General features: G+C 45.8%; 1 protein-coding gene across 1 annotated transcript in view; it reads right to left on the reverse strand.

Moving 5' to 3' along the window:
- LOC144172791 (cytochrome P450 3A4-like) overlaps nucleotides 1–27,384 on the reverse strand; it is a 62,566-nt gene that overhangs the window by 2,931 nt on the left and 32,251 nt on the right. The window contains exons 10-13 of the mRNA XM_077701397.1: nucleotides 17,154–17,262; nucleotides 5,587–5,678; nucleotides 3,475–3,615; nucleotides 1,558–1,720 (exon numbers count right to left, since the gene is read on the reverse strand). Of these exons, the coding sequence (XP_077557523.1) occupies nucleotides 1,558–1,720; nucleotides 3,475–3,615; nucleotides 5,587–5,678; nucleotides 17,154–17,262 (505 nt within the window). The remainder of the gene's footprint in view (nucleotides 1–1,557; nucleotides 1,721–3,474; nucleotides 3,616–5,586; nucleotides 5,679–17,153; nucleotides 17,263–27,384) is intronic.

The raw sequence follows: 27,384 nt of genomic DNA on the forward strand, positions 1-27,384 counted from the left end.
GGTTTGAGGAGGTTTGCCTGATGCAGCAGAACATAACAAGATGTATGAAGACGTGAAGAGATATTGACTGAGCTTCACGTACTGAAAGACAGAGCGGGAGCTCGAGGTTTTTAGGAAGAATCTTCGAGAAATAGACAGCCACAAGGAAATCTACAGCGGCACAGTGAACGCCATTTCGGACGTGTGCGGGCAGGTGAATGGAAACATGCCAGATGTGTCTGAAGAATTTAGCGCCATCTAAGAGGAGATGTGGGTGTATGACACCTCTGCCCTGGAACTGAAAACGACGGAGGAAACAATGAAGAAAATCGGGGAAAATGCGGCCAGCAAGGTTAAAATCTTAAAAGACTGCCTCGAAGAGTATGCTTAAGCTGAGCGGTAAAGTGGCTTACATGCAGAATTCATGTGCGGCTATACAAAGCAAGAAGCACACAATAAAATTCGCTGGCTACAAACTGAACGCCTTCACTCAGCAAGCCGAGATGCCGTGAAGATGCGTAGAAGTATCTGGACAATTCAAGTCCTCCGCCAAGACCACGCACACGGAACCACTGATTTCTGAGCTGACGATGATCAAACAGGACGCTCGACGACAATTTAGAGCGGAAACCTCAGATATGACTGAACTTAAAGCCGCAGTGAAAGATGCCGGAGCCTGCAACAAAAGTGACACCCCAGCTAACGGGTGTTGCGCCTTGGCTGAGAATTACAGGGCTGAATTTAGGATTCTTAAGAAAGATTGCAGGAAATTCGTGAGGAACTTAACAATTTCAATATTTCTAAGAGCGCAAAAGACGTTGTCAAGAAACTGGAGGAGCTATCTGGAGGCGATGTTGCATCCCTTTTATACAGAAAAACAGCCCAAGTTTATGCAAGAACTTCGCAACGAACATTTTAGAGATCGTTGATCTGGGATGCCAGCTAAGTTTGGATACCTTGTCTATTTTTAAGAGGCGCACCGTAAAAAATGTGGTGACGGCTGTTGTGATGGGACTTTTCCCAAGCCAAGATGGAACAATTCGTTTAAGCATTGCACCTCGTCGGGGACAATGTTGCATCCATTGTAACATCAATACGACATAGACAGACGTTGTTGCTTCATATCTGACAGTTGTAAATTTAGTACGACTCTGTTAATGGGTGTGAAGGGAAGACAGCGAAGCAAGCAGGAACATATGGGATGCTCGGGGTGGAGGCATGCGCCCGCATCATTAGTTCTTATGGAAGCACTATTGGCGCTGAGGACGCAACAAAGTGGCCCTCCCTCTACATCTCCCGCCCCTCTGTTTTCAACACCATGCGAACTGTGCTAATAATACAAAGCTTCTTGGTATATGCTCCTCTCTCGCCTGCTAACCCTATAGTACATCTACCCTGCTACACAAGAAGAAATACTTGTATATTTGTAATATATATCCTAGCTCGCTCTAATGGAATTAAATACTCGCTAAGGTTTAAAATTTACTTAAAATGGTTTATGCCTCTTGAACCGACACCCGCACACTTTTGTCAACACGCATTTTTCTCAATTTGGTTCGGGGAACCAGCAATCATTACCTTTTGGCTGGGACCCAACGAAATCCGGAAATGACGTAGCACTTGCGTGGCCACTGATGCGAGCTCGAGAAGGGAGAGACGTTGCCCAATGCACACTCGGGGACCAATACCGAAAGGCTGGTAGGCGATGGGGTTGATTAAGTGCTTGTTTTCCGGACTGAACCTGAGTTTGTGCAGGAAGAATGAAACAACCAACTTAATATTGCCGAGTATAACCAATGTATAACTGCCAATCGAAGCATGGCTATATATATTTCTTGTTATCTAAACAGGAATTAAAGCATGGTTTTATTTCCGCTAAGGAGAGAATAAGTAGTAACTGCTCCCTTAAGATGATTCACCGGTAGAAGTAAAACATGCAGAACTGTTGCTGTGTGTTCTAGGTTTTGCACCATTTATCTTAATGTTTGTTGGCTGGCAACGCACTGTAACCGATGTGTGCATTTTGTTGGAGTTACGAATGATTTGCTACGTGCAGTAATTTTTTTTTCAGAGGTGAGGAAGATAAGCAGTTTGTTTATTTGTGACTTTGAACGGCGTAGTAGACATAGATAGGGCCGTCAAAAGGTTGTACGGAACGTTCTTTACCACGAATACATAATTGAGGTATTACGAACCATACAAATATTGGCTCAATAATAGAGGAACTTAGCAGCTTCGGCAATTCAGCATATTTTGTCGGCCAGTAGTGATAATTGTCATGCTCTCAGGAGCGCACGCGGTGGATGATCTGTCCCTATATCATTTCGCAATGATTTCATGGAAACCACTGCACTTCAGTTAAAATTCTCAGAAGAAATAGGGACGTTAAGTAATTTGAAAATACGTTCAGGCATCGTATTAGGAAAAGCATAACAAAATCGGTTCTTGGTTGTGTTCCAGTGTCTTTTGCATTGAAAAAATGATTTGCTAGGCTCGTTTATTTTACATTTTTATTCTTTATATTAAAGGGGTACTGACACGAAATTTCAAAGCTGAGATAACTATGTAAAACGCTTCTTTTTTATCAGGAGATATCTCCCAGCAAGTTTCAACAGCAACCGTTCAGTGAAACATATTTAAAATCTATTTTTAATTTTCGCCCGCACGAGAAACCCCCAGAGCGGGCCGACGTGACATCATCTGCTACGTGCCCCAAACTGCCGACGTCGGGGTTCCCGTGACGAAGCCGACGCGCTGGCTGTGGTTGGCGCGCGCTGCTCGGGCGTGTATACACGTCATGGTTTTGGGACTGACGTCATGCTGCCCGGGCCTGTGGGGACGGCGAAGACCTCGGCCGGTGTGGGCACGCGCGCTTCCAGAGAGGCAGCGATACGGCAAGAATGGTGACGCCATGTGATACATGCTGTCATGGCGGCCGCTCGGCGTTTTTTTGTCGAAACCGAAACTGGCACGAATAAACAACACCGTAAATGAATGTTTACGCTGCGCTTGACCGTCTAATCTGTCATTATATGATTAGTGGGCTGGTAGGCACGCATAGCAGCAAAAAAAAACGTAACGTAAAAATTTCGTGTCAGTACTCCTTGAAACATCCAAGTTTAACCTTTTGCCCGGCGAGGGCATCAACGGTATTGCTTGCGTACCGTGGCCACAATTTGAACTACCTTTCCTCTCTATGCTTACTGTCCCCAGCCTGGCAACCTATTCTACGTAGCATGGGTGTGCCAACGCAATCGAGACTTGCTCCCGCTGCCCAACCTCACGATAAATCAGTGGATGGCTTGCCTGACCATCCCAGACCCGGATACCCAGCTCAAGCTGGTGACTGGATTCAGTACAGCCAGCCGAAGCCAAAGAATCATGGATTAGGGATGTCGTCTACGGGGTGAAGCCCTTACATCAGCTTCTGCTCAAAGAAATCAAACTCTCTTTCTGCCTCTCTTGTTACTAAAAAATGAATAGAAAAGCACATGCCTGTCAGGGTCAAACTTTTCAGGCTCAACCCAGAACTGTGGGTCGTGGTGTAGCTGATACAAGGGCACCATCACCGAGGTGCCCTTCTTGATCAGATACTTCCCGTAACGCCAGTCCTCTTCCGCACTTCGCGTCGTGAACCTGCGGCAAAGAAAGCAAGTTTGTCAAATAAAACAAATGATTTCCTCGCAGAAAGTACCACCTTGGAACTATAAGTATAGTGAGATGTGGTACCTAGCCTTAATTCACATCCTGCAGGTTAACGTAATAGAGATTAGCATTGCGGCACCCCTTTGTTTATCGCTGTGCTTAGAGCAGCGATGTATTACATTCTGAGGGTTGCAAAAGCGCAAAAAACAGGTTTTGTATACTTTTATTCAGAAAATGAAAACTTGACAAAGTAGAATATCGCAAAGTTCTATAAAAACTCGACGTAGATATTGCAAAAGCCTTACATGCCTCAACAAACGCTAAAATGACCATACTTGCTGGCGACTACACGAATGAAACAAAATTGCGGCCGCTGTAAAAGAAAATCAGTAAAATATACATATCAGGTTATTTGGGCTAAATTTGGATTGGAACCTGGGTCACCAAAGCCGTCGCCGCATCTGGTAACTACAGTGCTAACCCGGTACCGTGCAAGGATAGAACAACAACATTCAAAATAGCCCAAAAAACATGAGAACTAAGAGTGAAGGAAGTACGGACAAGCGCTGTCCGTGCAGCCGTCGGCTCTTGTTCGTGCTTCCTTCACTCCTAGATGTCATGTCTTTTGAGGTGTTTTGTATGTTCAGAATAAGCCAACTGGGCCCACTTCACACGTTAATACCACCTGAATTATCAAGATGCCTGTCGCATAACCGGTGAATGCACCGCAAACGCGATGCAGTAGTGATGACGTCTTCGGCAATCGCAGGCTTTCGCCTTCAATTCACTTAAGAAAGTTAGGTGTCCGATGCATTTTTCCAGTAACATTGAAAAAAAAAATAATTGTTACATTTTGCAACACAAAATTCCCAGCATAGCGTCCTGCTCTCAAAATATGTCCATGATTTCACGTGAAGGCATTTATTTTAAAAACCGTTTTGCTCACAGCAAATTGTTTGCCTGTGCTTGCAAAAAACTTTCTTCGAGAAGCTCTACCTTTTTTTTAAGTTATTCTGGTTCAAAATTACCCACTTTTTAAAGTTTGTATGCTTTTCTCAAGCATTCACATCGCTAGTCCAAGAGCTCTGTGTGACGGCGCTCCAGATTAGTGCTGCACTCATAGCTAGAGGGCCATTCAACGGCCTTCTTAATTTGGAGGCCGGGCTGACGCAGTATGTAAGGCATGTGGTATAAGGATGTAGAAGTTGCGTCTCAGCTTTGTGATTCAAGGTGTATAGCTTCAAACACAATACCTGTTTTTTTTTGTTACAACAAATATTTTAATTCTGGTTAGTATTTATTTCTGAGTATCTGACATGAACGGTATAGTTGGGTGAATAACGTTACATTGGGTCGATTAACATAAGTTTAGGTTAGGTCTGGCCACGTAGAGTTAGGTTATATCATAGTAAGTACGTTAGGTAAATCCTAGCCAACGTATACAAACCAATCTAAAGCCACGAAAGCCATCTTAAAACAGTTTGGGATTGTGAATCAATGCCGGACACAATGGTACACAAGACAGCACAACCGGACGTCACTTTAGTGGGGCGCTTATAGTGACGTCCGGTGACACTGTAGGCACAAAGTTTATGCAAACCCATCTGTAGGAATTTCTGAGATACCTGCAAAGATGTGCTTACACACCCGATGACGATCGCACGAAGTGCAAGAGATATGTCATAGGCAATGTATATTAAGATTCAAAACACCGTTAATAGGTTCATTCATGATTGCTGCAGTCTTAAAGTGAATTCAGGTACGCAGCCCGAACTGTCATAACATTCTGCCAGTGTTTTCGAAGTAAAACTGTGAAATTATGGTAAGATTGCGAGGCAAGGGAAACTTCGGCTGGTCAATACAATAAAACTTTGATCTCCACACATGGACACGCACAAATTCTATAGATAAATGGAGCTGTGCTCAAGCGTCACATTGACAACTGTACAAAGCATTGCTCACGTCATGAGCGGTGGATACAGTCTCAGTGTTTCTGAGATTACTTGGTTTGTGTATGACAGGTTCGTCAGTGTCTCCATTGATAGGTGGTCACCCTGTAACCAAACCAAAGAAAAAAAGGAAGGTTCACAGACAGCAGGACATTTTGAGGAGTGCAAGGAATAATAATACAACTGAATCAGTTAATTAAAATATTCTGATACGTTCTCCTTCATAAAACGTTTCTTGCACTCTCGCGCAATGTGAGTATTTGAAAACAGTTGAACGCAAATGACCAGTGCTCCGACAATTTTTTTAAACATTCGACTAGTGCCTTCCAACTTTTGTGAAAAATAGAGGGCGGTAGTATCCTCTCCCGAAATAATAAAGGCAGGCGCATAAGAAATCAAAGTTTACAAGCGGTTCGGCTCCATCAACCACGGAATACAGTTCGAAAGCAAGATGAACTCCTAATTATATCCCGGTCTCCATTACCCCATTCGAACAACTTTTCCGAAGCAATTTTCCTTTGGTTAGCGCTCTTTGTTGGGGTGTTGAAAGTGATAACTTATTGAGTAGCACGACGCGTGGGGCAGCAGCAGACGTTTTTCTGTACAAGCCTTGTGCAATATACAAGGGGAAGTTCTGCAACAGTGAAAGATATGTAGGGGGTTGTTACAAAAACCGCAACAAGTGACTGGCATCTTCCAGAGAATTCCCTTATGATTAACGTCTCTCTAGGTTTTACGACGAGAAGCACTTCCCGCACCGTAAAACACTCTGCGTGCAAGTATTCTTTCCAGCCAAATACTGGCTTACGATGAAAACCACAAAGCCTGACGTTAAGCCTGGAGTCCTATACTTAAGACCAACGGTAGGTAACCTTAAAGAATGCAGGGCCCGCTTGCAGCCGTCACACTCATAAAATATGCAGGTTGAGATACCGGTTTACCACGCTAAGCTTCGAAGCGTGGCGCTAGACTCAAAGTCGGGCCGTCTCCCTCTAGCTATGTGAGCCTTAGCGCAAACTAGGTGCAAGCTGTAAAGTAGAAGAAGCTTCATAAAAAGTGAGTTGACAGTTCTGCAAACTGATCGAGTTATATAGACTAATAATGCTTTTGTAAAAAGAGGCCCGAGTACCCATTGTAAAAGCAACAGAAAAACCATGGCCTTGTTTGCATGGCAGACACACGGGAAATATATACGCCTGCAAAATGAAACCGTAGAGTGAATAAGATACCAAGTAGGACGTAAAAAAGAGAATACTATTATCATAATACGACAAATTAAAATAGGAATTTGAATGCTACAGCTGGACAGATGCGTACAGTAAAGTGAGAACTCTGCACAACCAGAAATGGCAGTTGTGGTTGTTAAATCTATTCAAAAAGGAAGGCAGGAGGTCTCGTGGGGGAGTTTGAAGTGGACGGTGCATGGATGAAAAGGATTCGTAGGAGTTCGTGGTCGTCGGGAGGTGGTTTAAATTTTTTCACAGGGGGGTTGTTCAGAATTGAATGGTTTTTCACTGGTGTAGGCCATCGCTATATAACTTGCTCTATACCTCTCTTCGTGGCGAACTGTACGATAAGGTCAATGGTGAGTTCAGATAATGTCAGGGGATCAATATGGCTTGAGCTATTTAGGTTTGCGGGAGCGAAATTCCCGTACCCAGAGAATTTCCGGCAGTATCCAGACCAGGTGGTGGAAATCAGCCTCGATGGCTTGCAGGCAGTACAGGCGTTTTGGGTTGATGGGGGGTAGTATGTTTTGCGAAGTTCTTCCGGTGAAAAGATGTGTCTATGCGGCATTTGTTAATTGTTAAGAGAGAGAGAGTAAACTTTATTCAATTTGCCAGCTGTGTAGCTTTGTCGTCGGCCGTGAGCCCTTGGGCTCTGGCAGCGTCCTCAGCCAGCTGGACGGCCCAGAGTTGATCTTCCAGGCTGGAGCTGAGCAGCACGGTCTCCCACTGCTCACTGTTAGTGATTGTGCGGCCATTTGTGATCGCCTGCGGACACTGCCATAGCATGTGCGCCAGGTCCGCTCGTTCCTGACATCTATGACACTGGGGGGAGTAGCGCCCTGGGTAGCAATAGCTATACACTAGGGGATTTGGGTATGAGTGGGTCTGTAGCAGTCGCCAGACCACCGAATGCCGTTTACTCAGGGATGGGTGCGCGGGTGGGAAGCGGGCCCGCCCTAAACGGTAATGACCGATGATATCACTGTACGATAACAGTCTGTCCCTGCCTGACATTGGGACAAGTTCCGCATCGGAAGGGCCGTCCGCTCGGTCGGTAAAGCCTCGAGCGGCTTCGTGCGCAGACTCGTTACCTGCAAGGCCGGAGTGGGCGGGGGTCCAAATTAAGTTGATCTTGCCTGTCCGGTTTTCGAGGTGGAGACCAGAAATGAGGATTGCGAACGCCTCCCTTGATATGTTTCCTCGTGAAAAATTTAGAATTGCTGATTTGGAGTCGCTGATGATTGTCTTAATTTTTGTGGAGGCAACCATGGCTAAAGCAAAGGCTGCCTCTTCTCCAACCACCGAGTCTCTCGCTCGGATAGAGCAGGATGCGATGGTGTTGCCCTGATTGTTGACCACCGCTATGGCCATTGCCTCGCGACCAGCGTAATCAGCCGCGTCCACATAGGCAATGTTCTCGACTTTCGCAAAGCGTCTTTGCAGGGCACGGGCTCTAGCCTCTCGCTGCTCCTTATTATGTGTAGGATGCATATTACGCGGGAGCGGAGAGACCTGAATATTTCCCTGTATTGTTGACGGGATCGCGAAACTAGTAGGCGCACTGTGGGGGTGAGCTATACCCAGCGAGTCGAGTATGTGGCGCCCCGTTGTGCTGTAGGTCAGCCGTACGAGTTGCCCTAGCTGTTGAGCCTCGATGAGTTCGTCGAGACCATTTGTCAGGCCCAGGGCCTCAAATCGCTCGGTGGACGTGTTTAGTGGGAGACCGATGGCCAGCTTGTAGGCTCTGCGGAGGAGAGCGTCTATTTTAATTGCCTCTGCCCGCTGTAGCCGGAGGTACGGAGTGGCGTACGTCACCCGACTTATTACAAAGGCCTGTACAAGGCGTAGGAGGTTGGCTTCTTTCATTCCGTGGTTGCGACCAGCTATCCTGGATATTAGCCTGGTTGTTTGGTGCGCCACTTTTTCGAGCGCTAGCAAGGATTCGGAATTGTGTCCATTCGCTTGTATTCGAAGCCCAAGAACGCGAATACTCGAGACGATGGGAATGCGGTGCGAACTGGCGGCACAAAATTGGATTGAAGGAGGAGTGAAAGTAGATTTTCTCCCTCTACTGGTGGGACGGTAGATAAGAAGCTCTGATTTTTCGGGCGAGCAGCTGAGGCCCCGGGGTGTAACGTAATTTTCGACTGTGTTTATGGCTTGCTGGAGAGTGTCCTCAATGTGACCGTCACTACCGCCGCACACCCACAGTGTTACATCGCCGGCGTAAAGACAATGCGGGAGCTCTTCTATGCTGTTGAGGAGATTGGGCAGACCGATCATTGCCACGTTGAAAAGGAAGGGGGAAAGAACCGAGCCGTGGGGGGTTCCCGTACTGCCTAGGTGAATTTTGTCTGATTTAAGTCCGCCAATAGTGATAGTTGCTGTTCGATCGGTGAGGAAGTTGCGAATGTAGTTGTACACCCTTCTTCCGATCCCCAGGCTGTTGAGAGTCTCTAGATTGCCGAATGTTTGACGTTATCGAAGGCTTTAACGAGGTCGAGCCCGAGGACGGCACGAGTATCTGTTGACGAGGAGCGCGCTCCGTCAATAACGTCGTGTTTCAGTCGAAGCATCACATCCTGTGTCGAGAGTTTGGGGCGGAAGCCAATCATGGTGTGTGGGCATAAAGATTTTTTTTCCATGTAGGCGTTGATCCTGTTTGAATGACATGCTCCAGGAGTTTTTCTACACAAGAGGTGAGGGAAATTGGACGAAGGTTTTCAATTTGGAGCTTTTTTCTGGGTTTAGGAATGGTGGTTACGTTGGCCGTTTTCCATTGAGCCGGAATGTGGCCCGCGTCCCAACACACGTTAAAGTAGCGCGTGAGAGTCTCGATGGAGTCGTCATCTAGGTTGCGGAGTATCTTATTTGTTATGGCGTCCGGCCCCGGCGCTGAGCCGACCCGGAGGGTCGCAACGGCATCCCGTACCTCGCTTAAGGTGATGGGACTGTCGAGGAAGGCGTTATCACTTCCCGAGTAAGGGGGGAGCGTTTCGGTAGCCGAAGGGGCAAGGTAGAGATCCTGAAGGGCCTGGAGAAGCTGTTTGTTGGTTCCGTTAAATTTGTGGAGGACAATATTTAGACTGTGTCGATGCGTGGTCTTACTTTTGTCAGGGTCTATTAGACAACGCATGATCCGCCATGTCTTAGCCATCCCGATCTCTTTCTCCATGCGATCACAAGCCGCGTGCCAATTTTGTCGCAAGAGTTGCTGAGTATAGTCTTCGATTTCCCTGTCAAGTCGGGCAAGCCGACGACGCAGGTTGCGATTTAGTTTATATTTGCTGAGTCGATGTTGTAGACTGTTCTTGGCCTCCCACATGTGAAGAAGCCGTGCGTCTGCTTGAAACAGGCCTGCCTCTGCGGGTATACTTTTGGTAGCGGTGTCAGCATCTCGACGTAGTTGCTTAGCCCATGCCTCAATATCGACTACCTCTGCCGCTCCCGAGTCAAATTTTGAGTCAGAGTGGAAAGCTCGTTCTGCTGCACGAATTTTTCGAAACGCGTCCCAGTCGACCAGTCAAAGCGTTTTTCCAGATTTATGCGTAACGCCGCCGAAAACGCTTGTGATGGCTACGATGTAATGGTCGCTACCAAGATTTTCTTGCGTGTTAAGCCACGTGGCCTCTCTCCGCATGTTTTTAGTGAAGCATAGGTCAGGCGTCGTGTCGCCACTCACACCATTGCCAATTCGGGTTGGGTACAAGGGGTCTGTAACAAGGCTGAGACCTTCTTGTTGGGCGTCTAGCCAAAGGCTACGACCCTTAACGGTGTACCGTTTGTATCATCACTCGGTATGGTGGTAATTGAAGTCGCCTACAATAAGTAAACCGTGGCCACGGGAGATTTCGAGAGTTTGCCTTAGGAGCTTGGTGAATTTGGACTTGTTCTTGGGCGGGCTATATACGGTTAGGACAAACATGCTACCACAGTCCTTTTTTCGGGTTGGAATTAACTCTACGAGAACGTGAGCCACCGACACTGTGTCCGCGCCGGTCTCGTGGCGAATGGCCATGAGGTTACGCCTGTTAATTGTTAATAAATCTTTCTTTTTGCTTTCATTAGGAAAGGTTGGTTGGAAACGTCATCCCTCGTTGTAAGTTGCTTGAGTCAAAATCAATTTTCGTGTTTGTACCGGTGTATGCGGATGGGGGGGTAAGCTGGTACTTTCGGTCGTCACCAAGCATTCACGAAGGTCTGAAGTGTGGGCGACTGCGCGGTCAGCGAAGGAGAGAAAGGAGCAAGCGTACTGCGCAGCTTTGTGGGCTGCCCGATTCTCGGGTGCTGCCAAATTATGGACAGGAATCTGTCCATGACCCTACAACTCTATGGCCTTCAAGTCTCTGCCGACTTGAAGGCCATAGAGTTGTAGGGTCATTGTTTGCCGGATAATTTCATTTACGAAACGTTGCGTTGAACGCTGTAGTCAAAGTTCTAGTAATTTGTCGTAGAATTGGTTATAATATTCTGATATTTTTTGGTATGGGTTGATGGTGGTCGTAAATAAGGTAGTCAAGAGAATGGGTAATTGCGAGGAGTTCTGCTTCCGTGGGGGTCAGCGTAATTATGGCGTGCAGGGTTCCTATATTGGTTTGGCCATCTGGGGAGACCCAGGCAGTCTGGCTGGCATCAGAATAATGTCGATTTTGTGCGATTCTTTTGTTTGAAATAGCCTCTGACAACGATTCTGTAGCGAGGCAGCCGTTGTGCGTGTGATATGGTGGGATGTTGTAGGTTTGGTCAGGAGAGGTCGTTGCCACGGAGGAATGGGTATCGGGAAATTGGGTAAGCGGATGCGATCTTGCTTATTCCAGGCCGTGAGTGTTGCACCTTAAGGAGTAAGTTTCCGCTTGATGTTGTATTGGTAGGTTCGCTGTTGAATGATTTTCTCACTTAATGGAAGGGCAGCTGCAAGTTATAGGTTCGGGATTATTGTATGACGTGGTAAGCCAGGGAGAATTCGAAGAGTCGCATTATGAAGAACATTGATAGCGCGTCGTTGGGTATAATACAATGTGTAAGATTGCACTCCTTAGGTACAAAGGCCGACTGCGATGGTACGGGCAGGTTACTGCAATAATTTTTGCTTAGGTCCTCCGCGCTTATAAGATTGTCCTCGAATGGCATCTTGAGCCGAGTTCCATTTCTGTTTTATTTGGTTGAGCCATATAGCCGGGCTACTCTTGTAACTGACGGGGCTGCCTAGCAGGCGAATGTGGCCGAACTGCGTGGTGATCGGTGTGGCGCCGACCATGATGCAAGGCGGAATAAAGTCAGGAGTTGGCTTGCGACAAAAACTGATAGAAGCTCTGTTTGATAGGGGCTAAGGAAATCCCGAGATCCGGTAGGGTAGGTGCAATGCTTGCTACGGTATTTTGGAGGGTCGTAATCATAGATTGTTCATTCGAGTAGTGCCTTGACTCGGTTCATATTGTGATGTCAACCGCCGAAATAATAAGCCTCGCGCTAGTCTCTCGTTGAAGGCTCCGGGCGATGCTAGTCATGGCCTGAATAAAGAGTGTGGAACTGAGCATCGAGCTTTGTGGAACTCCTCTGTCGAGGTAGAAGGTACAAGGGTTCTAACCTGGGAATGTTCCTTCAAGCTTTATCAGGGGCTTTAGGAAGTTTCGAATCCATGTATGTGCTCTTTGGCCAGGAAAGGCCTTAGTCTTCATCGACGATGGCGCTCTGGCAGACACAGTCAAAAGCCTTTCGAAGGTCAAATGCGAGTACAGAGTCCCTGAGTCTTGAACAGCGATTAATGAAGCGTCGCAGCTGCCACAGGCTTTCGGTAGTGCCGAGAATCGCGCGGAAAGGAGTTTGCCCTGGGTAAAGATAGGGTTCGAGATACTCAAGGTAGGGCACTATTCGATTAGTAACGAGTCGCTCGATGAGTTTGCATAGGACAGGGGTGAGGCAGATTGGCCGAAAATGGGAAAATGTTTAAGGAAAGAAATTTTTTGTTGGGTTTTGGTATGGGATAAATGAGAGATAGCTGCAGTAGTAGAGGCAATGGCCCAGTGTTGGCCTTAGTAATTTAGTAATGGCCCAGTCAACTGCCAAGCTTTATGTCTGTGGTTGTGTTGTTAGCCTCTGCACAGAAAAGTGTGCGGCTCGCCAAACTATCACTCGCTCCATGCCCCCTTGCAACCGCACAAGCACCGCACCCGCACTGATTATGCTTCCGTCGGTGTGCAACGGGGTTTCTGCTTGCTCGCCAAAATGACCAAGCATTCGTGGACTCTAGAGTCGAGCTTTAGGTTTTCCAAATGCATTGACAGTTCGGGGGCCGAATTAAATTGCACGCTGTCTTGAGTCAAGCGAGTTAACGCTTCGGATATGGTAGAGAAGGTATGTACAAACCGTCCGTAGTACGCGCAAACGCCGGAGAAGCACCGTAAACTCATTTGTTGGTTTGGATTAGAAAGGATACGACAGCAGCCATTTCCTCGGGTCGGGTCGTACACTATCGAGGCTCACTACATGGCCTCGAAATGGAAGCTCTTCGTAAGCACAATGTACCTCTCCGGCTTCAGGGGCAATTGGGTGGAACGACTGGCTCTAAACTGTGCGAAGGCTTAAAACAAGTTATCGGAATATTTCTGAAAATGCTACGACGTCGTGCATGTACACACGACGTGATCGTGATTTGATACCTGATGATACCGTGTCCACTATCCTTCGGAACCTTGCAGGAGTGAAACACAATCCAAATGGCTGCACCTTGAATTGTTACAGACCCTCCTTATTAACAAAGGCAGTTTTTGACGATCCCGGTCCGCTTCCACGATTTGCCAATACCCGCTACGTAAGTCACTCGAGAAGAAATCCCTTGCAGCACAACGACGATCTAGTGAGTCGTTGATGCGTGGTGAAGGGTTGACGTCCTTTTTGATGACTGTTAAGTGTTGTGTAGTCTACACAAAAGCGAAGTGTGCCGTCTTTTTTTTTAAACAAAACGACAGGCGAGGGCTGTGGGGCACCGCCAGCTGTATGACGTCGGCCTGGAGCTCTTTCCTAAAGTGGCGACGAAGAGCCTCCCGTTCTGCAGCCGGAACTCGGTAAGGATGCTTGGAATTGTTTGCTCATATTCGTCGCCGATGACTCGATGTTTTGCGCAGTTGTTTGCCGAACTTTGACGACAGTAGAAAACAGTTGCTGAAGGAGTCGATGAACAGTGAAACGTTCTCCCGCTGCGACACTTCCAGGTGGGAATTGACGTATAATTTTTCTACCTTTCGTTATTTAGTCCACGCTGATTGTCCTGGAAAAGCACTCAGTTCGTGGGCATCAAGAACCTAGCCCAAGTATGCGGCTGCCGTCTTGCGGGGCAAGTGTTGGTCTCATAGATGTAAACTTCTGACGAGTATTTCGGGTCATCCAATAGTGATGTCGACGAGACCGCGAGCAGCACAGACTGGTAGAGCGAGTCGAAGTGACACGCTTTGTTCAGAAATTCCACCAGTGGCGGGTGATCGGTTGCATTCCACTGTGACGGACATGCTTGCTCGTGGTGGCGCTGCTATGCTCTCTACACAAATACGTAACGCTGGCTTCGTTTGGTCCTCTTCCACTGGCCGTATTCCCGAAGAAAGTCCAGCTCGAGAAGCGATTGTTTTGAGCAGTCACGCTACACAAAAAAGCGGCCAGGGGAGGCCACGCCACGTATCTCAATCTTGGCCCTGCACATACCGGTCGCCGTAACGAAATGGCCTCCCACAGAACAAATTTTCGGCACATTCGATTCTGTTGTGACATTCCGCAGCTGTGCCGCGAGCGATGCATTCATGGCGGAATAATCGGCGGCCGGTGTCCGCAAGGGCAGTAACCGCGGGACTGCGGACGAAAACGGGCATTTCAGCAGAAAACACTTCGCGTTCATGGAAATACGGCGTTTTTTCTATTCATCTGAGGACGTCGTCGCATCGATGGAGGCCACGGTACACAGCGGCCCCACGACCAGATGTCCCAGGCATCAGTTTCCCCTGTGCGTACTCTGGGATCTGGCTCCTGGTTGGTAAGAAGAGACGGGCCGCCCTGGCGAAAAGTACTGTTAAAGTGACTGTAAGCAGGCTTGATTTACTGTCCGCGGGGTCGAAGGAAGCTGGTTGGCGGAAACGCACTGCTCAATTTCCTGGGGGTCGCTCACAGTAATAAAGTCGCGGTGCATGCGGCGAAAACCCGCGATGTCCCATTCGGTGGTAGGGGCAGTGACGAAGTATCAGGTCTGCTTCTCCACAACGGTAGAAAAAGGGGCGGTTGCCTGAGGTACGCCACACAGCAGCTTCCTGTTCAATCTGCCCTCGTTCGTAGCAAACGGTGAGAGTCCAAAGACCGCTGGAACGGGTGTGATGAAGCAACCTGAAACTGGGGCTCTGCCGTAGGCGGTGTTATGAGCATTTCGGTGTAGCGTGCCAGGGGAATTGCAGGCACTGGTATGTGTACAGCAATTGTGTAAGTAGAATGAAGTCTGAGGTTCAGGTGGTGGCACTGGCACTACTGCTGACCGTACTTCGTCGAGGATGGCGTAGTAATGTCACCGACCATTGGCCTAAGAACAGCAGCCTGAAGCATCTGAAGGTTACCGAAAACAACGCTGAGGACAAGCGCTCGAACAGCTTCCTGGTCGTTGAAAATGGTCGTGCAACCAGGCAGGATTGCCTGACATCCGTACTACGTTGCCCGCTGCTGCAGTGAGCGCACTATTGTGGATGCTTCCGTCTCGAAGTCGGCTACAGTCGTTGCAGCGCTGCGCAAAAGTCCAGCGAAACGCTGTTCTTTCGCTCCGGTAATGAGATCGCGCACCTGCTTTCCTCGCTCATAGAGGCGTCCGCACGCCTAAACAACCGCGACATGTCCTCCACAAACATGGCGGCGTTTTCATTAGGGTTCTAAACTCGGGACTGGACGCCTAGTTCGGCTTTCTCTTTGCGCTTTCCGCTACATTATCTGTAAAGTCGTTGCCGCCGAAACTTCTGCCATGTAGTCAGTGAACACTCATAGTTCTGAAACCATGTTCTCGATGAATATCCAAGGGAGAAGTAAACGAGCCTAAACTTCCGTTCATCGTCCCACTCGTTGAGCTTGGACATGAGGTCGAGGTGGTCTAAACAGTCCTCCACGTCCTCGTAGCTGTCGCCGTGAAATGATCGGTGTGTACATTGCGTGTTAAGAAGACACGAGGAGGCTTCAAGGGACTGGGTGGTTTGGCACGCTGTTGGGGCTGTAATCGCACTCGGTAGTGTTATCATAGGGCGAAATTCCAGCTGTAGGCCTTCAATGCGACGATTTGAATTGTGCACGGTCGTTCACTCCATGTGACTTGTGCATAGGCTGACAAATTGGCCTGGGTCCGATTGCATGGGTTGTAACCAGCACCTCCGCCAAAAAATCTTACAAGTATGACAAAGGAAAATCGGACTTGAAAAGCAGCTGGACAAATTCGTCCAATAAATGGAGAATCTGGCACCACAAGAAATGGCGCAACGCCCATACAGGTCCCCTCCATTTTCTTCTAGCTCCGTCTTCATTGTCGAGTCAGTGGCATGTCACTCATTGAAAGTTTACTTTTACATAGTTCCAGGATCACACTTGTGGCAATATCAGAGCTACGTATATTGCGGTTGGTAAATATTCAGTAATGTTCTGGATCTTTCAGGCTGAAGTATTTCTTGACTACAGAACGAACGGATCCACATTTATGAAATCCACAGTCCGACTTATTGGCGAGTTGTATATAATTATCAATCTCTCCGCAATTACGAGTCGTGGGCTATTGTACACCGTGAATATTTTACGCGATTTGACAACAAAGGTTTAAAACTTTTGTATGCACCACCTGACAAACACAAATTGTACATAACAGCGGGGCATTGTTCAACCACACGTATCTGTTCATGTGCGGCTCCGGACAAAGGAATTGGACAGGCGCTTTGCAGTGCTGTAGAAGTGTCTGTATATTGAGGCCTTCATCATGAATTGAGCGTAAGTTTCCTGCTTTGTAAATAAATTATACGATGCGGTTTAGTAAATCCTGTGTACGTTTCTGCCTGGGGAGCGATACAGAACAAAACGTCAGATAATCCGATAATAATGCTTTTAGTTTTGTGAAGGCGAAGAGTAAAATGTGAGTATAAATTTTGTGATCTTGCGCATGACTTCCGCGGTTACTTGCCATATGCGGAGGCCACCTTCGCAGATATGCGAATTATATTCGACATGTCATATGCAGTGCCAAGTGTACAATGTGCAATTGAGAAATGTACCTTTTTCAACTCGAATAAACTCACGTGAAACTGAATTGCAAACAAAGTTGTTGTGTATGATATAAATTATGTGGTAACCTCACCTGTTTTTCATAAGCTTGCAGAACTTCCTCTCTCATTCGTTCTTGAACATCAGGGTTCTTGCCCATGCAATAGAACCAGAACGTCAACGCCAACCTTGTTGTGTCATAGCTTAATAAAGGGGAAAAGAATATACCAGAAAAAAACAGTTAACGCATCCTGCCACAGAAATTGAGCCCTGCGATATATTGCGTGAACTGTGGCAATCCGGGTGGCGTAACAAGATATTATATATAAAAATATCGGTTTGCCTTAGTGCGCAATTCATCACGAAAGAGCAGCTAATGTTGTCGCTATGCTAGTAAAAATTCAGTTTCAGCTTAAATCTCAATATGACACAAACTTAGGGGTTTAGAGTCCTGTAAGACGTTTTAATTGAAGCAAAACCGTGTGCCAACAGCTTTTTTTAGGTTGAAAGCCTTATGTTCCCTATGATACTAAAAAATCTGTACCACAAGGCCAAATCCTTGTGGTACGGATACCCCAGCTTTTTACCAAACTAGGTCTCTTCTTCAGCTTTGTTTTTGTCCTCTCTTGGTAGAAATTACATTCACACACATCTCTACTGTTAAACCATGTTGTGTTTTGTTCTGTGCTTGTGTTTCTTTGTCTATTAGGCGATTTACTACAGCCAGCATACTGCAAGACGTCACAGCTTCAGTGCATTTATGACTCTTCGAGGTTTGTGTGCACCTGTTCTGCTAACTAGTCATAACATCCAAGGCCCACGTGGCAATCAATCTTCTATACCTCAATTTTTTCTGATTTTTACTTTTGTAAAACATTCGCTGAAACACCTGAAAGATACCGAATATTGGCATATCCCCGTAGTGGGTATGTGCCAAGAAGAAAGGAAGAGCAACAAAATCCTTGAGCCCTTTGGTATGCTTAGGTATTTTGAGTACGGAAGCCTGGCGGTACCAAACGTCTTGTTTGCATTTTTGTCGTATTCGGTTTATTTCTTCGCAAATGAATTGTTTGTCTTTTGGCGCGAATTGATTTAGGTGTTATCTTTTGAATTTGAATTTGAATTTGAATTTATTTAATTTTGTGTTACAACAAGAATGTATACAATAGAAGATTTCAGAAGAGGTCCCAGAGTCAGAGACTGAAGAGGGGACCTCCTGTTACACATTAAACAGGCGGAAACACACGTTATAAGCACGAATATATCAATCAACGAAACACAAAATAATATCAGCAACATCAAGTACGGTATAATACAAGAACGTAATAAGCAAGAAACGTATTAGAAAGGCATAGAAAAAAGAAAAAAACTATCACCAGGATAACAAACGGTCCATATAAAAGAACGTAATAAGCAAGAAACGTAGTAGCAATGCATAAAAAAAAGAAACAAAACTAATATCAGCAGCAGTGTATAGGCAAGAACATCATAAGCACAAAGCATATAAGTGAAGCCCGAATCAAAGAAACAAAACTAAACATGGTACAACCAAGTTACATTATTCAGGTTGGGATAAGAACGCCCGCAAATTATTTTTATATGCATACACGGTACGGCATGTTTTAATAGAGAGCGGCAGCGTATTCCAAAAGTGTATAACCGAAAAATTAGTTGAAATCTTTCCGCAGTTCGTTGTTACTTTTGGAAATAAATAGTTCATATTTAAAAAAAATCGAGTGGAGTTACCACGAGGAAATTGGTCAGTACTAATGCACTGAAGAGGGAGGTTTCCATTAATAAAATTTAAAACTAATAGGCCATGGCCATTTTCAGCAGCACTATTCATATGCCTTTTCTTTCGCTTTGTTATCTTCATCTTAAGGAACGAATTACGTCAGCCGACACACTTGCACACAGCACAGATAAGACTTCTGCGCCGCTAGTGGGCGCCTTTCCTGCTCACGTGGCATCATGTTTAGTACTTACGTTGCACGCACTGTTGCACAACTTTTACGATTCTGATTTATACCTTCTTGAGCTTAAGAGAACATTGCCTCTCAAAACTCGCCAATTCTGGCCAATCCTGAAACAGCGTCTATGTATGAAGAACAGAACAACCTGAACCTCTGTTGTACACTTGCAGCGTGCGTTTAGAGCGCACTTAAAACGAAAGAATAGCCGGTTCTAAGCCTTGCATAAAGCCATACCGGTGTGTTATAAAAGCTGTACGACCAGGTTTGTCATAAACCGCAGACTCTACGTCCTAATGCCATCGCATCCTCGGCACGGAATGGTTGCCCATAATCACCTCTTTTATTCGGTTTGCAGCTGGGTCTCCTGTGCACTTGTATTCTCGTCAGCACTGTCATTCATGGTTTCACTCGGCCAAACTATGGAGTCGAAGCTTTAGCCTTTGTATATGACCTGCCTTTTTGTAGGGACAAGAAGATTTTTTGAGGCAATGACGCTTACACAGTAGTTTTGCTATGTACGAGGATATGGGCTAAATCTTCAAAAATCACGAGAAATTGGGAAGGACTTGTACGGTACCCAACACATCATTTTGGCCGTATTAAATAAGATTCTGAAATATTACAGTAGCTCTGGGCTCGCCTACATCAGATTCAAAACAGTAGACCTCATTGGGCTTATGCGATTGCTGGTGGGACGTGTGATATGATGACCAGATGTGGTGGGAGCTGTCAATATTTGCGCGCGCCGAAGTGTGTAATGTTTCCTAACTTGTCCGTATCAAATTTTCTTAGGATTTGTGGGTCTTTAGGTGTGCATAAAAAAAGGTTCAAGGAATTCATAGAGCGTTGGCAACCTTCGTATGGCGGTCCAAGTGGAACCCAAGCGCCGCGGTAACCTTTTTCTTTCGTTCAGGTCTGCTGATGCCGTTTTGGGGCATTTGTTTGTACATCAGGTCGTCTCGCCGTTGTTCGTATTTTAAAATGGCTGATAATTGTCTTTCGAGGCCACTTATTCAGTATATATTGAGTGTTTATTTACCCTGCTATAGCCTCCAACCAACCCATCAATGCTTGAGCCGCCTTGGGGATTTCTTAAAGAGGTTACGGGCCCTTTCAAATCTCTTACTGTATGATTTTCTATCGAACAACTGCACGGTTTCTGCAGGAAGGTGTTGACTGATGTTTTACTAACTGTTTTTTTTCGGCGCCCGTTTACCGCCAAGGGTAACTAATGATAATATGCAATTGTGTGTTGAAGCGAGTTAAAAAACGTCCATTCAGGCTGCTGCGAAAGCTCATTTTTAGCGTTGCACAGATATACGCAGGTTCAATAGTAAATGTGTAAATGTGCTTTGGTAGCTTGAGTAACCAACTTTCGTTTTCGTAACCAACCCGAGAAAAGTTATCACTGCTTTGTTTTGTGTCGGAAAGCTGTATTTTCTTTTGGGGGGGGGGGGTATGTTCTGCAACGGACTCGTAAAAGTAAATGGACATGCCCCCGTGTAGAATACAATTCATGTCAGTGGATAAAAACTACTCCGAGTCCCACGACCTTTTTGTGATCATCGGATCGTTTAGCCTATCAAAGTGTCCCATTACTGACCGGAACGCGCAGGAAACTCATGGAAATAAGTCAATTCTTTTGCGAACAATGTGCGCTTGCATATGGGGTCTGTGAGGCATAATCGCCGCGCCGTACTAGTCGCATCTTGTAAGGGCGTGCGTGCGCCTGCTGACCATTAACGAAGTGTCAGTGAACATAGTGTCATTGTAGATATGGTGTGACTTTAAAGCTTTGCGGAATAGTCTTCCATACAATAAAGAAAAATGAGAAAGTGCATTTGGTAGAGTGCTTATGTTGCTGTGCATTCCTTGCCACCATTTGTGAGTTTTCTATGAACGATTCAAATCTCATGGGATCAAACATCATTCGTTTTATTGTAAACAGCGGCGGCCATTATCTTCACCTGACAACTACAGCAATCCCAACAGTGGTTGTTCATAGAATGGGGTCTCTTGCGCACATAAAACTAGACGTTTTTGCAAAACCGTGGCACCTAAGGCTTTCACTCCATAACTTTGGTTCCACAGTAACCAGAGTACTGAGATAGCGCAGTGGTTACTGAATATGCTGGTGTTCCGATGACCCCGGTTGAAATTCCATGAGGTCCAACACGTGGCTTTTATATACTCCCTGCGGCAGCCACTTTCTCGGCAGGACAACAATACTTTTTCGCAAAATTGGGATGCTTAGAGATTTCGCCTCAAAATACCACCGCTGTATGTAGCAGAGCAGGGCCCTCAAATTTTTTTTTAGGTCGTAGAACACTGTTTTGCTACCCAGGTTAAATGTACAGTACCAAAGACGTGAACAGAGCGTTGGTGACTAGTGGCTCTTACAGCGCCAGGGGAAGTCGTCAGCATGCGTTATGTCGGAGCTGTCGTAGGGACACGAATTGTTGTCTAGATGGGATATGATTCGACGTCGAATGTACCCGCTGTTTTGGAGTCGGCTCAGCCCGATCGACACGCCAGTACGCCAACATGGCCGACGTGGGGGAGGCGTGCGTCCAGCGGAAGCCATGTTGTCATTAGAGCCAAACAAGCGAACTAAAGCGCTCCGATGCAATGAAACACAGCAAACCTTGCCAGTTCATAGTTCCGCCGACAGGAAGATGGTTGCCTTACTAGATGTTCAGAGGGCGTCAAAGAAGACGTAATTGGCAGCAAGGCTTCAAAAGGAGCAGCACTACATAAACCACATCAGAGGGCACGGCCCCTATCTAGCGAACAGTATAAAAAAACGACTCTTCATACATTTGCAGGTTATTTCTGAGAATTATTCTCCTTCTTAGCGTAGTGCTGATAGATTTTTGTTGTTTTGGCCACGCCGTGCGTGGTGTTATGCTCAAATGATTGATGTTTAGTCTGTGATGGTATTGTTGTTGACATCGGGAGATGTCGAGGAACATCCAGGTCCACCATCGGACAAATGATGCAGACCATTCAGGAAAACCAGGATACGCCCCATAGCAAGGTAGATGCCATCAAAGAGTAAATTTCCTGACTAAGCAGTAAAACGGAACGACTAATTGATACTTTTCTGATATTCCAGAAACAGTCAGCAAAAATTGATTTTTTGATAATGATATAAAAAAGGCTCACTGATTAATGGAGTTAGAAAATAGAAGCGCGTGGAACAACCCCTTAGTTTATGGCGATGAAGAGCAAATTAAAGAATTGTATGCTGACTGGGACTACGCTGGTGTGAATGAAATATTTAAAAAGCTGTTGGGCGTTGGAGTGAATTCAATAGAAGAAACACCACATTGGTAAACAACAACCCGGCAAAATGCTGAACCATAATAATGAAATTCTACGACTATAGGGTAACATATAGCGTGCTTCAGGACAGCAAAATGCTGAAAGGGAGTTTGGTTAGCATCAGCAACGATTATGCGAACGAAGCTGCAGCCATTCGCAAAAAATATGGAAAAGTAATGCAGCGGACAGGGTGAATGGCGAAAAGATAACGGTTCTCAATGACAAAATTAAAGTAGATGAACAAATGCACTCATGGGACGTCACATAAAATGAGCAGTGCAATTATCAGAACCGCCGAGATAAACCCCATGAGGGAAGACACTTTGAACCCAGCACATGCAAAACCCAGCCCATCGCATCAAAACACGCTTGAAGTATACCTATGTTTTATTCTCTTAAATTCCCGCCGCATTGTTTATGCATTACTCATCTGGAATATGTCCTACTATCAGCGAGCCTTCACATAGAAATAATAACCGAACCGTAGTTTAACACCTGCATACCAAGCAATTTTATTGCACCATTAGGGTAGACCAGGCTTTGGTGGAATAGAGATGCAAGGGGTGGGGGTGTGGCCGCTATTGCTAAAAACTGTTTTCGTGGCATAATGGTTGAGACCAATATGGGTGTGTCGGAATGGTGCATATTACTTTAGGAAATATTGCTTACCTTAAGGGTGTATACGTCACCTGCCAATCCGTCTCAATTTTAAACAAACTTAACAAATTTTTCTGCGCTTATGTAAACGGTAACATCCGACTAGTACTGGCTGGCAACTTCAATTATGGGCACATTGTGTGGGGCGCTCTATCGCATCACCACACTGAGACGGCAAGTGCAAATAAATTATTGGGAATCGTTTTTATGTATATTGAGACAGATCGTTAAAGCGTATACGAGGGTAGCATAGAAATCTTGATCACTTTTGGATTAGGTGCCCCTGTCCTGTAAAGTCTAAGATTGCAGTGTACCAATTACAGATTCTATATCCGGCCGCAAAATGGTTTCATTGAACGTACTGCCATCGGCATGCGATTAAGTTCTAACTGAGGACGGAAGAAACAAGTCTCGGTCAAAGATTACGAAAGATCGGATGATACTCCTGTTTACGTCTATCTACAACAATGTTAATACCAGTTTGATATCACTTCACGGTCGATGTTATTCCAGGAATTGTTGCACAGATTTAAGTGCAATATTGCCACTTTCCGTGATATATTTGTTTCAAATCGTTAAAAATAGAAAGCACCAGAATCCATAAATAACGCTAGAGATTATACCCATGAGACGAAAACTGGAACTCCCACGGAAACAGCCCAAGGAGCTAAGTAAACTCTCGCAGGTACGTAGAAGCTCTAGGATCGGCTTACAAGAATTGGAGAAATTTCTTCGGTGCCACTCTTGTTAACTTCGTTAAAACCTCACCACAAAATGTTTGACGTTTTTGGCACCACAGAAATTAAAAATAACCCACATAACAATAGCGGGCCACGTTGTGACAGACGCGCGACAGGTAGCAGATGGTTTCAGTGAGTTTTTAAGTCAGTGTTTGCTCGAAACACGTGCAATGACGTCGCAGATGTTGCAAGCTATTCTTCCGCATTTCTCACGGAGCTTCTTTTGTTTAACCAGGAAGGTGTTTTACAGCTGCTGAACTTAAATTCAAAGAAGGCAGTGGTCGTGACGAGATACCAAGGACATTTCTAAAACATACGCCGAATGGGTGGCGTTTTATCTAGTAATTTTATTTTAAAAAATCTTGCCAACTGGTTGAATTCCATAATGATGGTTTTGCGCAGCTGTTATTCTTGTGATCATATGCGGAAATCGTTTAATTCCGAACAATTTGCCTGTTTATAAAGCAGTTTCCTAGCAGACAACTTATCAAATGGTTTCCTAAGATGATGATGATAAAATGGTTTCCTAGCTGATGACATCTGTATTCTCTCGATATTCTAATGCCACAGAGCAGCCGTGGACCGTTTTGCCTAGTTTCGCAATCGTCGAGAGACCCCACCTAAAGCCATGTCAGTTTGCATAAAGTAACCTTTTTGTTTCAAGAAAGTGCATAGTGTATTTTCGATTCGATGTTCCTTGAGCTTGATGCAGGCATATGACAGGGCAACAGGGATTAGTTGTTTCGAAGCAGGCGACTTCCGCTTTTCGTCAAACTCGTATCTCTAATTATGTTTTAGAATGAACAAAGCATATGTAACAAATCGAAAACAGGTTGTAGGCGTCAGAAATTCGGCGACGACTTTTTATATTTATTTTCTGGAGTACCACGCGGGTTAGTACACCACCTGTTATTGTAATTGCTTTGTAATAATGATGTTGCTACGGCTGCGGAGCCACCACTGGTGTGGAGGTTATTTACAGATGACTGCTTATTTTATTCCACAGTTACCGGTGAACTGACCAAGATCAAAATTAACGAGTGTCTCCAGGGTCCTGATGCTTGGTGTCGAAAATGGGACATCAAAGCTCATTATGTCTGAACCCATTTGTGCCCACCTCAAGAAAAGGTGCTTTGCTTGTCCAGTATCACATTACATTTGGTATTTGAAATAAGTCAAGAGTTGCAAATACATTGGTGGAGTCATCACTGAGTACCTCAACTGGCGCACACCACATTGCAAATGTGTGCTCGGTGAAACCTAAGTTTCATTCGGGTAAAGCTACAAAACGCAACAAGTGACGTCAAGCTGATGGCTTACAAAACATTTATTCGCCATGTCTAGAATTGCCTGAGTCGCTTGTAATCCCCATGGCTACCAGGCACGCTGAACTTGAGGGAATTCAAAGACTCCCCACCAGAATCATGCGTTCACAATACGAGAAAAAAATTCACTGGGTTACCGACATGCTTAATATTTTTTAGATAATACTGCATGCCAGGATTATGCCCAAGCAGGTGTGGAAACATAAAAACCGAGCATATCAGGCAAATGTAATTATACAGTCCCATCTTAGAAACACGAACAAAAGAATGACGACGACAAAACATTTCTACGTGTGAAAAACCTGAACATACATGCATGCAGATTTGGCGAATTTAACCCAGTGAGAGGCAGACTATTCTAGTCAGATATTATTCACTTAGCCCTTGCAATTAGGAATTCTTAGCAACTAGGCAACAAAGGAACAGGATAAATTTGTTATTTCAGGTTCTCCATAGCAAGGTAAAAATTGATAAAACGTGAACCTACGAGCACCCGGTAGACATAGCAAGAGGTTAAATCTTTATGCAGCAATCCGAGCTTACGCCACTGCAGAAACGTCTTTCGTTGTTAGTGTTATTTTCCTATGTCATCAAAAACTGGAATGATGTGCTGGTACAAAGTGCTGAATGTGCTGATGTTAAAGCTTTTCAAACGTTTACGCATACTTATTTTCCTTGAGGTTATTCTCCTTGAAACGCATTCGGATTTATATGTATTTCGGCAACTATTGCATGACACTTTTTTTTTGATGATTTCTATAGTGTTCGATAATATGTGTGTTTTAGTCTGTTTCGCTTTCCTACTTGAAAGTCACCTTATGTAAGTGTTATGCATGACGTATTCTCTCTCTGTCATGACAGTCAAATCAGGGTAGACAGTATGCTACAAAAATTCAAAAGTTATTCTCGAGCAGCAGAGCTACTCTTAGAAAACTCTATTGGGGATGTTGCTGCCGAAAAAGATAACTTCGTAAAACAAAATAAACTGAAGAGCGATGCACAAGCGATACGCGTTATTACATTGTAATTTCTGCACGCAAGATTTAAAGTTGCACCCATTTAGGTATTTTGTGGCTACCAGGCATACCTCGGCAAGACTTGGCGCCACTCACTCGCACTCACATAGAAAAATATATTTTTGCTCACGCACTCAGTCACACTCACGCTAAGCACTCGTCCTCTCCACTCGCATTCACTCGCACTCACGTTCACTACCCACCCTGCACGACTCCTGTTTACTGATTACTGATTGTAGGGTTTAACACGCCGACGCAACGCAGGCGATGAAGCGCGCCGTAGTGGAGAGCTCCGGATTAATTTTGACCACCTGGGGATCTTTAACATGCGCCGAAATCTCGAACACACGGGCGTTTTTGCTTTTAGCCTCCATCAGAAAAGCGGCCGCCGCAGCCGGGAATCGAACCCGCGACCTCGTGCACAGCAACAGAACGCCTTAGCCACTGAGCCATCGCGGCGGGTGGCTCGGTCCAATTCGAGCTCATGCTCACCACTCGCCGCGACCCCCCCGCACTCACTTGCGCTGACGCTCACCAATAGCCATCACCATTCGCACGCACTCGCGCTCACGCTCACCACTCGTCGCCTCCCCTTAAAACACGAGCGGGTGCAGCAGGCCCTTCATGAATCATGAAAACGAACAGTATTATTGCATTACGGCGTCAGATAGCCATCCAAATCATATTCCTAAATCAACACGCCACCGTAGAAAAAATTCGACGGTGCCCCATAGCAGGAGCTCAGTGACGACATCTGTCACAGCAAGCGGCTCCTGCGATGAACAGCCAACAGCGAGTGCAAGCGCAATAGTGGCGCCCACCGTGGTAATCCACGCAATTGGCGCGAGTAATGGGAGTGGCACTCGCACTCGCGAGTGGTGAGCAGGGCTCCCGACGGGTTGCTCTCGCACTGGCGAGTGGTGAGTGGGGCTTTCTACGAGTGGCGCTCGCACTCGCGGGTGGGGAGCGGGGCTTACTGTGCGTAGGTTTCGCACTCACTCGCACTCGCACTCGCCAGTCCAAAACGATGGCGTGGCTCGCTCACCAATCACTCATGAGCGGTGAGGGGGGGTGTGTGAGTGCACTCGCGAGTGAGCCTTCCGGCCTATGCTACAGGCAGGGGCTGGAACATGTCGCGGAATCATTTCATTTCAGAAGCTTGATATGAGACATGGCACGTGATTAAGGAATAAGTCATATGAAAGGTGTGTCGCTTCTGAATGACGTTCATAAAATGCCAATTAAGGAAACCTAAGAAAAATTAAGTATACGTTTTGGCCACCTCCCAAA

This window comes from Haemaphysalis longicornis, unplaced genomic scaffold (assembly GCF_048455015.1).
Source record: "Haemaphysalis longicornis isolate Haplotype H1 unplaced genomic scaffold, Haemaphysalis longicornis Haplotype H1 scaffold_26, whole genome shotgun sequence".
In the NCBI taxonomy this organism is placed as follows: domain Eukaryota; kingdom Metazoa; phylum Arthropoda; class Arachnida; order Ixodida; family Ixodidae; genus Haemaphysalis; species Haemaphysalis longicornis.